Source organism: Solanum verrucosum, unplaced genomic scaffold, assembly GCF_900185275.1.
Source record: "Solanum verrucosum unplaced genomic scaffold, falcon-dt-bn FXZP01000278.1, whole genome shotgun sequence".
NCBI lineage: Eukaryota > Viridiplantae > Streptophyta > Magnoliopsida > Solanales > Solanaceae > Solanum > Solanum verrucosum.
This window is the reverse complement of record NW_026020332.1, coordinates 6,179,713-6,191,290: the sequence shown is the minus strand read 5'-3', so window position 1 is coordinate 6,191,290 and position 11,578 is coordinate 6,179,713. Positions and strand designations below refer to the sequence as shown.

The 11,578-nt window shown below is 33.0% G+C and overlaps 1 protein-coding gene across 1 annotated transcript; it reads right to left on the bottom strand.

Moving 5' to 3' along the window:
* Positions 1–5,289: 5,289 nt before the first annotated feature.
* LOC125836171 (uncharacterized) lies at positions 5,290–9,719 on the bottom strand. The gene is made up of 2 exons (XM_049515274.1): positions 9,288–9,719; positions 5,290–6,393 (listed from the first exon to the last, which is right to left on the bottom strand). The coding sequence occupies exons 1-2, from the start codon at positions 9,576–9,578 to the stop codon at positions 5,545–5,547; spliced, it is 1,140 nt and encodes a 379-aa protein (XP_049371231.1). The 5' UTR covers positions 9,579–9,719; the 3' UTR covers positions 5,290–5,544.
* Positions 9,720–11,578: the final 1,859 nt, after the last annotated feature.

Sequence of the window (11,578 nt, the reverse complement as noted above, 5' to 3'; positions counted from 1 at the left end):
ATAAACTAGCATGTATTTAAATAATTAGTTCTTAAACTAGTGAAATTTTGAAAGTTAAAAGAAGGTTTAAATTTTAATACAATGTAAGCGAAATTGATCACTTTTATGCTTTTGATTAGTTGATATACCACACATACATCACTACCATATATACTATATTTACCTCTAGTTTAAAATAATTACATATATTACCATTTTTAATATTTATATCATATATTTTAAAAAATTTAATCAGATACACAAATCTCTTAAATAAGGAATTGAATAATTATCTACTCCTTAATTAATGGTCCATATCCATTAACAAGTCAAATCATCTTCTTCTTTTTTCACATATGTTGTTTCCTCCGTAAGCCCATCCCTCCTTCCTTAATTCATATTTTCCCTCTTTCTTCCTTCATCCTCTCAATATATGTTTGCATGTTCAAATCAACACTACACATATAGGTTTGTTTCGATTATTTCATTATTCTCACGTATTTTTATTTTGTATATGAGTTAGAGTTCATAATGTTCTGAAGTTCAATTTTATAGAATTTTACAAAATAGGTTTTATATTTTTTGATTTTGTTGTTTCTCGGACATTTTAATGGTTGAACATTCCCAAAATCGGATGATTCTCGTCAAAGGTACTACACATTAACTATTACTAAATCAAACAACTTTTATTTGCTCATTTTCACTCATCAATTTCTCATTGTAGGGACTGACTCTTCATCCGCCAACATTCAAGTCGAGAATAGATCTAAGTATAGGAATAACTCCATCAAGATGAAGAATTACGCCAAGCTTTAATTAAGAAAAAAAAATATACCATTAGATGCACATCAAGTGCAACAATGTTGGATACACATCAGGTGTACATGTATCTAGTTAAGAGTTCATGTATATGAGTTAAGATTATATGCATCTATGAGAACAAATTTCAGATCCTTAAAGAAAGGAAGAATTTTGAATTTTTTAACTTTTTTTTGGATTAATGATAAGTCAAATACTCCACAGTTGTGATTTGTTCCTAAATTCGTGTGTTTCAATTACATTTCATATTTAGATACACATAATTATATGTGTGTTTACTATGTATCTGAGATACATGATTTTGAATATAATGTATGAAATTGATAGTTGATACATCGAATTAATAATAGATACATATAAAAGATACATGAAATTAAAATTAGATTATATAATTAGATACATGAAATTAATATTATATCATATAAATAGATACATGAAATTAATACTAGACACATATAACATATACACAAAATTAATATTAGATACTTCTATGATACATATGAATGTACTTGTACGATACTCATGTATCTAAGTGTTTAGTTTGTTGGATACATCATATATTGATAATAGATACATCAAATTAATTGATTTTATTATTTTAAGAGTAATAAAATGAAATTAATCAAATTGCATGACCAAGATATACATGTTTTTGTCTTTTATTAATAATATTAACGAATTTATTATTTCAAATAATAATAAAATGAAATTAATTAAACATAAATACACTCCTTGATTTCCGCCTTATATTAAGAAAATCAGCTACAACCTATTAATTTAAACAAATAAAATATGTATCTCGATTTTAAATTGGGCAGATACATGTATCTCACGGATTTAAACTCATGTATCCTAAGTATAAAATATGGTAGAAGAAGTAATATCTAAAACTATTGGGAATCTAAGTAATTAGGACCTAAACTAGTGGGATTTATGTAGTTTGCCCTTTTTTAAACTGTATTATTAAAGTTAAATATATATACTTTGGTGTATCATTGAAAACTTTTATTTTAAACAATATTGCTACTAACTAGCCACTAGGTCGGATATTATAATAATTTTGCTAATTATTTCATACAATTACAATCTTGTAACACATTCTTTTTTATTTTTTTAATGGCTACAATTACCTATTAAAAAGATTTGGTAGGTTTAAAATAAAAGTTAATGTATGTATAAATAAGTTTGTAATGCACTGATGACTCAATTTTACTAAAATCAAATGAAATATGGTTCAAAAGATTTTAGAAAAAAAAATACAAATAAAGATTAACTTCTTCTGCTAAACAAACTCTCATTAAGATTAATTTAATCAGAATTTGACTTTGATATTTTATTTTTTTATGATTCTTGTTGTGTTCAATAAGAATTAGTCGTGTAAGGCACGATGCATTAGGCATTATTTACACATTTTTAGGCAATTTCATTAATTCGCCTATCCGCAAATCAAAGAATTTATTTTATTTTGATAAAAATACTAAATATTTTTCAAATTAATATGTTTTACATGTATTTCTTTTAAATTATCAGCAATCTTAATTATTTCTTTAAACTTGAATATTGGATGATTTTTTACTTATGTACGATGGTAGCTAGAGCTGTCAATATGGGCTGGCCCACCCCATTCGGGCTAACCCATACAGGCTTTGAAATTTGACGGGTCAGGCTGGGCTAGCCCATTTTTTGTGTGGGCCAGAAAATGATCGGCTCAGCCCACAAGTACATGGGCTACAGACTTGCCGGGCCAGCCCTCTTTTCGTAAAAATATATTTTTTATAATTTTTTAAATTAAATTATAATTTAAAAATATTATCATAAATATCGACAAGATAATATTACATGGTGTTAGTGTTACTACTTGTTAATCAAATCCACAAATAAAATTATCTATATAATATTTATTAAGTTTGATTTCAAGTAAAAGTATAAATAGTTAAATAAAAATATAAACCTAATTGTTTTTCAATGATCATAATAAAACACAAAAATTATGACAATATTCCATAGGCTACGGCCTATGTAGTGATTCCTAAAAATTTTAGGAATTTCTATTTTACGTAATACATATTTTATGAACATAATTTATATTTAAATTGTAATATTTCAAACTTTAAATTGATTTTGAGTTTAGACTCTTGTTATTTTTAATACTCTATTTTTTTTTAATTAATTTTTATTTGGCCCACGGCTGGCCTTATCCATATTTCTCAAGCCCCACAAATCGACAGGCTTATTCAGGTCGAGCTAAAAAGCTTTTTTCTTAAATGGGCTCCAAAAATCGTAGCCTAGCCCTATCAAATCCCGGGTTAGGCCAGATCGGCCCAATAGCAGGGGAGTATACAGGAGGGGGTCACCGGGTTCACGTGAACCCATGGTCCCCTCCCGAAATCATATATAGTAGTGTTATATTTTTTTAAAATATTTAAATATAGATGCATGAACCCAGACTCGAAGTGTCATATAATGTAGTACGATGATGATTAGATGCACCTCTCTAGGTGAGGTTAGAAATTTGAATCTTTTATCTACCTTGTTTTAGTTTTCTTTCTAAGATTTTGTAACTGGTTTGGATAAATAAAAGTTAATTTTGGACCTATGATTTTAAAATTTTAATGGTTTTCAATAAAAAGAACCTAACCGATCAAATTTATGCCTTAGATCCACTTTTTTGTAATAATGCACCCATTATTTATAAATCTTGAAAACGTCTCTGCCCAACGGGCTAGCCTGACGGCTCTAGTAGCATAAGAGAGTAAGATATACTTACATGTCACATAAACTTTTTATTCAAGTGACACTGTTTTTTCTTTTTAAAAAAATCATTAACTTTTAGATTTTCTTTTTGGATTAATTCAGCAAAGTTTTGCAAAAATACATTCACAAACTTAGTCCAAAAAAATACTCTATTGAAACAAACAATCATTATATATACATAATAGTAGTATATAATACGAATTATACAAGTAAATTTCATTGTTTTTTGTTTTATTTTTCATAAAATTCTGAGCAGCATGTGACGTTTTTCTCTTTCGAAAAGACTTTCCGCGCATTCATTAAATTAATAAATTGACTAACCAATTCACTGACCGACAGAAATTTTAACCCAAGGCGAGCTATTCATATACACTCATCACTGTTCTAATTAATGTAATACATTTTTTCTTTTGATTTATTTTTAAAAAGAGTGTTACTTTTTATATTTAAAAATGATTTTATTTTATAAATTGTATTCTATTTTTAATAAAATAACTTATAACCACATAGATATTTAAAATTATTATAAACTATGATTATTTTTTTTTGGAAAAAAAACTTGATTAAATTTTATGCTTGACCAAACGATATTACATAAATTAAAACAGAGCACGTACATACTCTTAATAAAATGTATGATGGGGCGAATCCAAAATCAAATTGTTCTATTTTCCTTCAGGGTGACCCAATGGTTTGGGCTTGAGACTTCCATGTTGGAGGTTTCAAGTTTGAAACATTTGCTAGCGACAACAAAGGGTTTGCTTGCTTTCTGAGTCGAGCTCATCATACTGAAATTTTACCCTGTACGCACCCAAAATCAAAATTGCCCACGCACCAGATGCTAAGCACTGGGCGTGAGGTGGGGTGTTAGAGAATGACAAAAAGTCTCACATCGGTGGTTAATGGGATGGGTAGACTCCTTATAAGGCTTGGGCAATCCTCCTCCCTTTGAGCTAGCTTTTGGGGTGTGAGTTAGACCTAAGACCTAATCTAACATGGTATCAGAGCAGGCCCCGTCTCACCCGATGTTGGGGCCCCCAAAATCAAAATTGCCCACCCACCAGATGCTAAGCATTGGGCGTGAGGTGGAGTGTTAAAGAATGACAAAGTTAGATTATGTCTTAGGCCTAACTCATACCCCAAAAACTAGTTCAAAGGGAGGAGGATAGCCCAAGCCTTATAAGGAGTCTACCCATCTCATTAACCATCGATGTGGGACTTTTGTCATTCTTTAACACCCCACCTCACGCCCAGTGTTTAGCATCTGGTGCGTGGATAATTTTTTATTTTAGGGGCCCCAACATCAGGTAAGACGGGCCCTGCTCTGATATCATGTTAAATTAGGTCTTAGACCTAACCCACACCCAAAAGTTAGCTCAAAGGGAGGAGGATTGTCCAAACCTTATAAGGAGTCTACCTATCTCATTAACCACCGATGTGGGACTTTTTGTCATTCTTTAACACCCCACCTCACGCCCAGTGATTAGCATCTGGTGCGTGGGCAATTTTGATTTTGGGGGGCCCAACATCGGGTGAGACGGGGCCTGCTCTGATACCATGTTAGATTAGGTCTTAGGCCTAACTCGTACCCCAAAAGCTAGCTCAAAGGGAGGAGGATTGTCCAAGTCTTATAAGGAGTCTACCCATCTCATTAACCATCGATGTGGGACTTTTGTCATTCTTTAACAGTTTTCCATGTCATAAAAAAGAAATCAAGACTAACCGGGCATATAGAGGTTAAATACTAAAACTTTAAACACTTCTTTATAAACAATAGCTGAAAAAAACACTAGGTCTTCATGTTCTGGCTTTAATCAGCTCTAATTGCCAAATCATTGTCCACTTGCTTTGATAAAAGCAAATGCGACTACTTTCAAACATGTTGCATATAATGTAATGTACAGTAAACTATTCATATTGACTGTAAGAAATCGGAGAAAATGAAATGAGAACGAGCGTCATCACCTCTAAATCTCCATCGCAATTCCCATTCTAACTGGCGGAGGTTACTCCAGATGCTTGCCTTTTCATGTTAGCAATGTGCTTTTTACCAGTGACATGATGACTGAAAACAGTCTCACTGTTGCAAACCACCTTGCATACAAGACACTGACGGACGTCGTTTGCAGCTGCTCCTCCTTCCAAAACCTTTTGTGTCTTGGTCTCCAATTTCTCACTCAGCTCAGCTGCCTTCTTCATTGGATCTTGCCCATCTCCAGAATTTACTATGCCAGGCTTCTCTTGTGGTCCAATAAATGTGCTAACTGACACCTCCAAAGGAACAAGAGATGCAGAAGCAGGGACAGACTTCTGTTGCTTTGTTATGTTAGCAATGTGCTTTTTGCCAATTAGATGAGTTCTGAAAACAGACTCACTGTTGCAAACCACATTGCAAGGAAGACAAACACGGACGTCGTCTGTGGCTGCTCCTCCTTCCAAAACCTTACGTTTTTTTGTCTCCAAATTCTCAACCACTTTAACGGCCTTATTCACTGAATCTCGTCCATTTGCTGAATTCACCTTGTTAGGCTCCTCGTGCAGTCCAACAAATGGGTTCTCTGACGCTGCAGAAGCAACAAGAGGGGCAGAAGTAGAAGCTGTGATTACACTGCCTCCTTTTAAGTTATCCAAACTTTTTTTGTGTTTTTTGCCTAATATATGTTGATCAAGAACAGTTTGGCTGGTAAATTCAATTTTGCAAACATGACACCATACAGGCTGTATCTTAATTTTCCTTTGGCCTCCTCCCCAAGACCCACTTCTCGGAGGTTGGAAAAAAAAATTGGGATTTACATTTGCAGGAGTCAAATTCTCTGCACCATTTAGGGACACTGCAGCTATCTGTAGATAAAGTACTCGGTTTACATTCTTTTTAAATAGAAGAGAAGTTATAGATATTATAGAATGCTGAAACCATTTAAAAATATAAATATGTGATAGGAGTTAAGACGAAGCAGGAAAATAGAAGTGCCAGATTTAGTATGTGGGTGAGATGTTTGTAAGAAATATTTACTGCAGGAAATGAACAAACTTCAAGTGAGATGTCAATCCCACGAAAGATTATCATCTAACACAACCACATGGTCAATAATTGCAGAATAAAAACAGCATGAGGAGGTAGGTCTTTTATTAACGGGATCCATCTTTGGCCCTTAAATGATGACGGGTGCATAACTTATCATCAAATGTTATAAATTTAGCAACATTTTTAAGCATCTAATCATGAACACCAACCTATCATCAACAGTACAACAACAACGTCTCAGTCCCAAACAAGTTGGGGTCGGCTATATGAATCCCCACTTCAGCTCATTTCATATCCTCATCTTTCTTACAAAATAAATAGAAGTAAAAAATAAGTCAAACTAGCAAAGCATCAACACTATCATGGACCACCTAAATCAGGAAAACCAACCTTAAAAATGTCAATTGATCCAAGATAAAAGACTTCTACAGGATTTGACTTTATGGTCACTGAACCTCAGTCCCTACATGTATAAATACAATCTGATTCCATGAAAAGTAACCTTTATTATTGTTTCCCACCTCCCCCTTTTCTTATCAGTTGTTGCTGTTTAGTTGCATACAGAGAGATTGTTGGATTTAACAGTTGGAACTACCTTCTCGGTAAGAGAAATTCCTTAATTTACCACTTTGTTTATTGCATGTAACACAAATGGTTTTGAAACACCAAGATAGATGTTAAATATTTGGTTGCAACTGAAACAAATATAAGAGCTTAGACGAGACTTTTGGATGATTTGATGACTCACTTTCGATAAAAGTCATATAAACTGAGACATTATGGATAGTTTTGAAGTAGCCCTTGTATCACTTGCCCTTATTTTTTCTCTTTCTTGTTTGGCTTGCTACCTAGATAACCCCCTTAAACTTGGCATGTTGGCCTTATAAGCTTACAGAGTGACCAATTAGACACTTGATAACAATGTATCTTCTAAACACATAGTTCATCAGAACCAAGTGCGTGAAAAACATTTGTTGGTGATGTATCAAATAACGAATGAAAAAAGGACACATGTCAAAAATAGGAAAAAATAATTAAAAAACAACCCCCCTCCCCCACAAGATTACGTCCCAACTAGCCCGCTCGTTCTTTTTCATCTGCACCCTACAGCTATCCCCCATTGATTTCTCCCTTTCTTCCTCAATCCCCACTCCTCCCTCCTCCACCTGTAGCCCTCTCTCATTTCTTCTCTGCAGACCCAGCTTCGTTGTCTCCCTTTCCCCTCAACCCTTGCTCCCATCTCTCTTTTTCTTTAGTTTCTTCTCTTTTTTAAATAAGCAATTAAGTACCATCAACAACTACAGATAAGATATTGCTTCTAATAGGAATAAGAATAAGATACAGAACCACGAACACTGAGGAGAGAAGGCTCAATGTCAATTAGACTTTAGCGATGGGTCTCGAATTTAACTTTGATGGGCGAATCATTTTCAATAAAGGAAACATTTAAACATAAAAAGCAAAAATACATAATCTAGGCTTTCTCACGCGCCTAGATACGAGTATAAAACACATGATTTTCCATGTCAGCATGAGGTGCTTATATGGCCTATTCATGTCAAGTTAAAAGTGTCTGACTGGTAACTTCATGAGTTTATATTACAAAATGTGCCACGTTTAAGGCGCTATCTAGGTATTTAGCCTTCTTGTTTCTTACTTAAAATCCAAATTCTTTTCTTTAAACCTTCTCGAATTTCCACCAAAATCAACTCACAAAATGTAGATGGTTCTTCATCACAATAATATTACCATCCGTACTCGTTTATAGGAATCAGAAGGAAGCGGGAGAAATGAGACACTGCAGTAGTTATGGATCTGGCTACATTATGTAGGCATTCATCCCTTCTTTGGGATATGAATTTGAATACTCTATGAAACAAAAGAAAACATTAACGAATTTCACAATCGTTTGAAAAATGTTATTATTAAATGACACCAAATTCATATAATCCCTCCATAATTAGAATGAAACAGGCCAAAGGATACTGATGGTAATACTTGAAAGACACCAAATTACTCCCTCTTTATTTCAATTTATATGTTCCAAATTTTCCATTGCATGACGCCCCACAATGTTTAGTATCAATCCATTTAACAATATTATTCATATGAATTTAGCAACTGATAAAAACTCAAATTATATCCCTCCCAACAAAAGAAAGGTTTGAGCTACACTGCAGCGAATGACCTATGTATACATAACAGGAAAATAATAATTGACCTTGTATATACAAGGTAACTTCCACAGCGAATGAACCCCCTTCCACCCCTCTAGCTCCACCCCTATCTACAGGATAACTCTATCCATCAAGACATAGGAATACAAGAAAATCCACCTAATGTCACCTTTGCTGAAAACTCAAACCTAGATTCCCGAGGTTGTACATCAACTCATCAGACTCCTAGACCAACCCCATGGGGAATATTCTAGTCCGTGTCTCAGTCCCAGTCCCAGTGTGACTGATCATCCTCTCGGACTTAGACCTGCTACTGATCATCGCCTTGGTAAGCTATTGCCTCACCAACAAGCTAATCAGACGTGGGCTTAACTATTTATATTTCAAACATTCATATGTCACTTCATCACAACTAATACAATACATCAATCCAATTAACATATCCTATATGGAACATGTATATCGAAATTGCTGATATTCAAGGATGCTCAATTGACAACAGATAATTAACAACAGAAGTGTTTACAACTGACCTCACCAGTCCTGAAAGGGCCATTTGATCCCAAAAGTCGCACCACATTCGGATCCTGATAATACACCTGCGTTGCTTCCACAGAGCTAGTAGCACCATCGATCTGTCCATAACGATAGACCAAACATTTTCCTTGGAATTCGTGTCCTCCACCATAACCAAATGCATATGAACTAGGGTTAGGGTTTTGAGGCACAGATTGATCGGAGTTCGTCATCACCGGTGGTGAAGGGTTAGGGTACAAGGCTGGGTTTGGCGGTACTCCGGCCCATGAATTGTAGTTGTACTCCATTGAATTGTGAGCTCAATTCAGCTGTAGATGTTGAGAGAAATAGAGAGCTTCATCAATGGAGTTCACAGAGAATTTGGCTGAAGTTATGTATTTGTTGTTAAATTCATTGTGCTATTGACACAAATAGGAAACTGCCAAAATAGGTTTTTTTTTTTTTTTCTTTTTGTTTTGTTTTATTAACATTGCACTTGAGCATTTTACTCTTTCATTATTACGTTTCAACTTTTATGAGTTAGAAATTAAAATGAGATTTTATTTTTATTATATGATTTATATGTCATCATTTTGTAATTTTTTTAAATTAACTTTTAAAAAACTTTTGAGATCATTAAAGAGAGATATTATGAGTGAGAACTTAAAATTATGGTAATATAATGGAGTTTATGAGTTATTCTATCAATTTATCATGATTTGTATGTTATTTATTATGATTTATATGTTATCGTTTTGAAATATTTTTCTTTTTTTTATATACTTTTGAGATCATAAAAGAGAGATATTATGAGCGAAAACTTAAAATTATAATATTATAATAGAGTTTATCAGTTATTCTATCAATTTATCAAGATTTGCTTGTTATTTATTACTGTATGATTTATGTGTTATTGTTTTGAAGAAAAAAAAACTTTCTATTATACCTTCGGGATCATAAAAGGGAAATATTATGTGTGAACTTAAAACTATGATAATTTAATAGAGTTTATGAGTTATTCTATTGATTTATTACGATGTGCATGCTATTATTTTGAAGTGTATTCCTCTACCATGAATGGAAATTTAAATATGACAACGTGGTTTATGAGCTGACTTTAATGGTTGTTTGATTTTTTTCTCTAAACCTAAAAGTGCATTGTTACATAAATATAAAAAGTGGGGATAATATTTAAATACGTATCAGATTTTATCATTTTTGTAAAAATATCCAAAATAAGATCATTTAATAGTCGTCGTTTAATTTTGTCTTTGTTTATGAGCTAACTTTAAGGGTTTTGTTTGTTTTTTCTCATTAAACTTAAAAGTGTATTGTTACGAAAACATGAATAATGAGGATATAAATTTAAATGTGTATCATATTATATTATTTTTGTACAAATCACCCGAATTATGGCGATCGTTATAATTTTGTCTCTATTTAAGGAATTTATCCAAAAAATGATATAGACACTACACATGCAGAAGACTGAAAAATTAGGGTTTAACGAATTACGATAAGTGTGTCTTAATTTTAATATAGTTGTGGTTCTTTTATCTTTTTAAATAGGAAGAATTATCAAACTATTCAAAATTAGCAACTTATTTATGAAAAATAGCTATAATTTCAAGATATTACAAAAATAAAATATGTTGTTTTTATAGCAAACACTTCCCCTCTCTCCCTTGCCTCTCCTCCTTCTCTCTTGCCCTCTCCTCTCTCTCTGGTTCTCTCTCCCCCCTCTATCCCTTGCCTCTCCTCCTTCTTTCTTGCTCTCTCCTCTCTCCTGCCCTCTCCTTTATCGCCCCCACTCTCTCTTGTCAATAAGAAGAAATACATTCAAACTTATTCAAACTTATTATGTATCAATTATATTCAATCTAATATAGGTGAGAGTTTTGAATTTTATTTCAATTGTATTAGAAAAATTGTATTTTGTATCAATTGTATTTTTATTCATACGAATACAATATACATTCATCCTCTCTGTCAAATGTATTTGTATCCAATCAAACAGAGATGAATATTGTTGTATTCGTTGTATTTCGAATATAATTGATACAAAATAAATACATAAAACAATACAAAATACAATTTGTTGTAATTTGAATACAATTGATACAAAACAAATACAAAATACAATGCAAAATAAATACAAAATGCAATCCTCTCTCCTCCCTAGATCTCGCTCGCCTCTCTCCTCCCTCTATCTCGCTCACATCTCTCCTCACTCTCTCGATTTCGCTCGCCTCTCTCCTCCCTCTATCTCGCTCACATCTCTCCTCACTCTCTCGATTTCGCTCGCCTC

What these genes read in the sequence shown, in the direction of transcription:
- LOC125836171 (XM_049515274.1), bottom strand. Translation starts at nt 9,578, where the DNA reads ATGGAGTACAACTACAATTCATGGGCCGGAGTACCGCCAAACCCAGCC. An exon ending in GCCCTTTCAGGACTGGTGAG is followed by an intron (nt 6,394 to 9,287) that starts GTCAGTTGTAAA and finishes CTTTATCTACAG; the next exon opens with ATAGCTGCAGTGTCCCTAAA.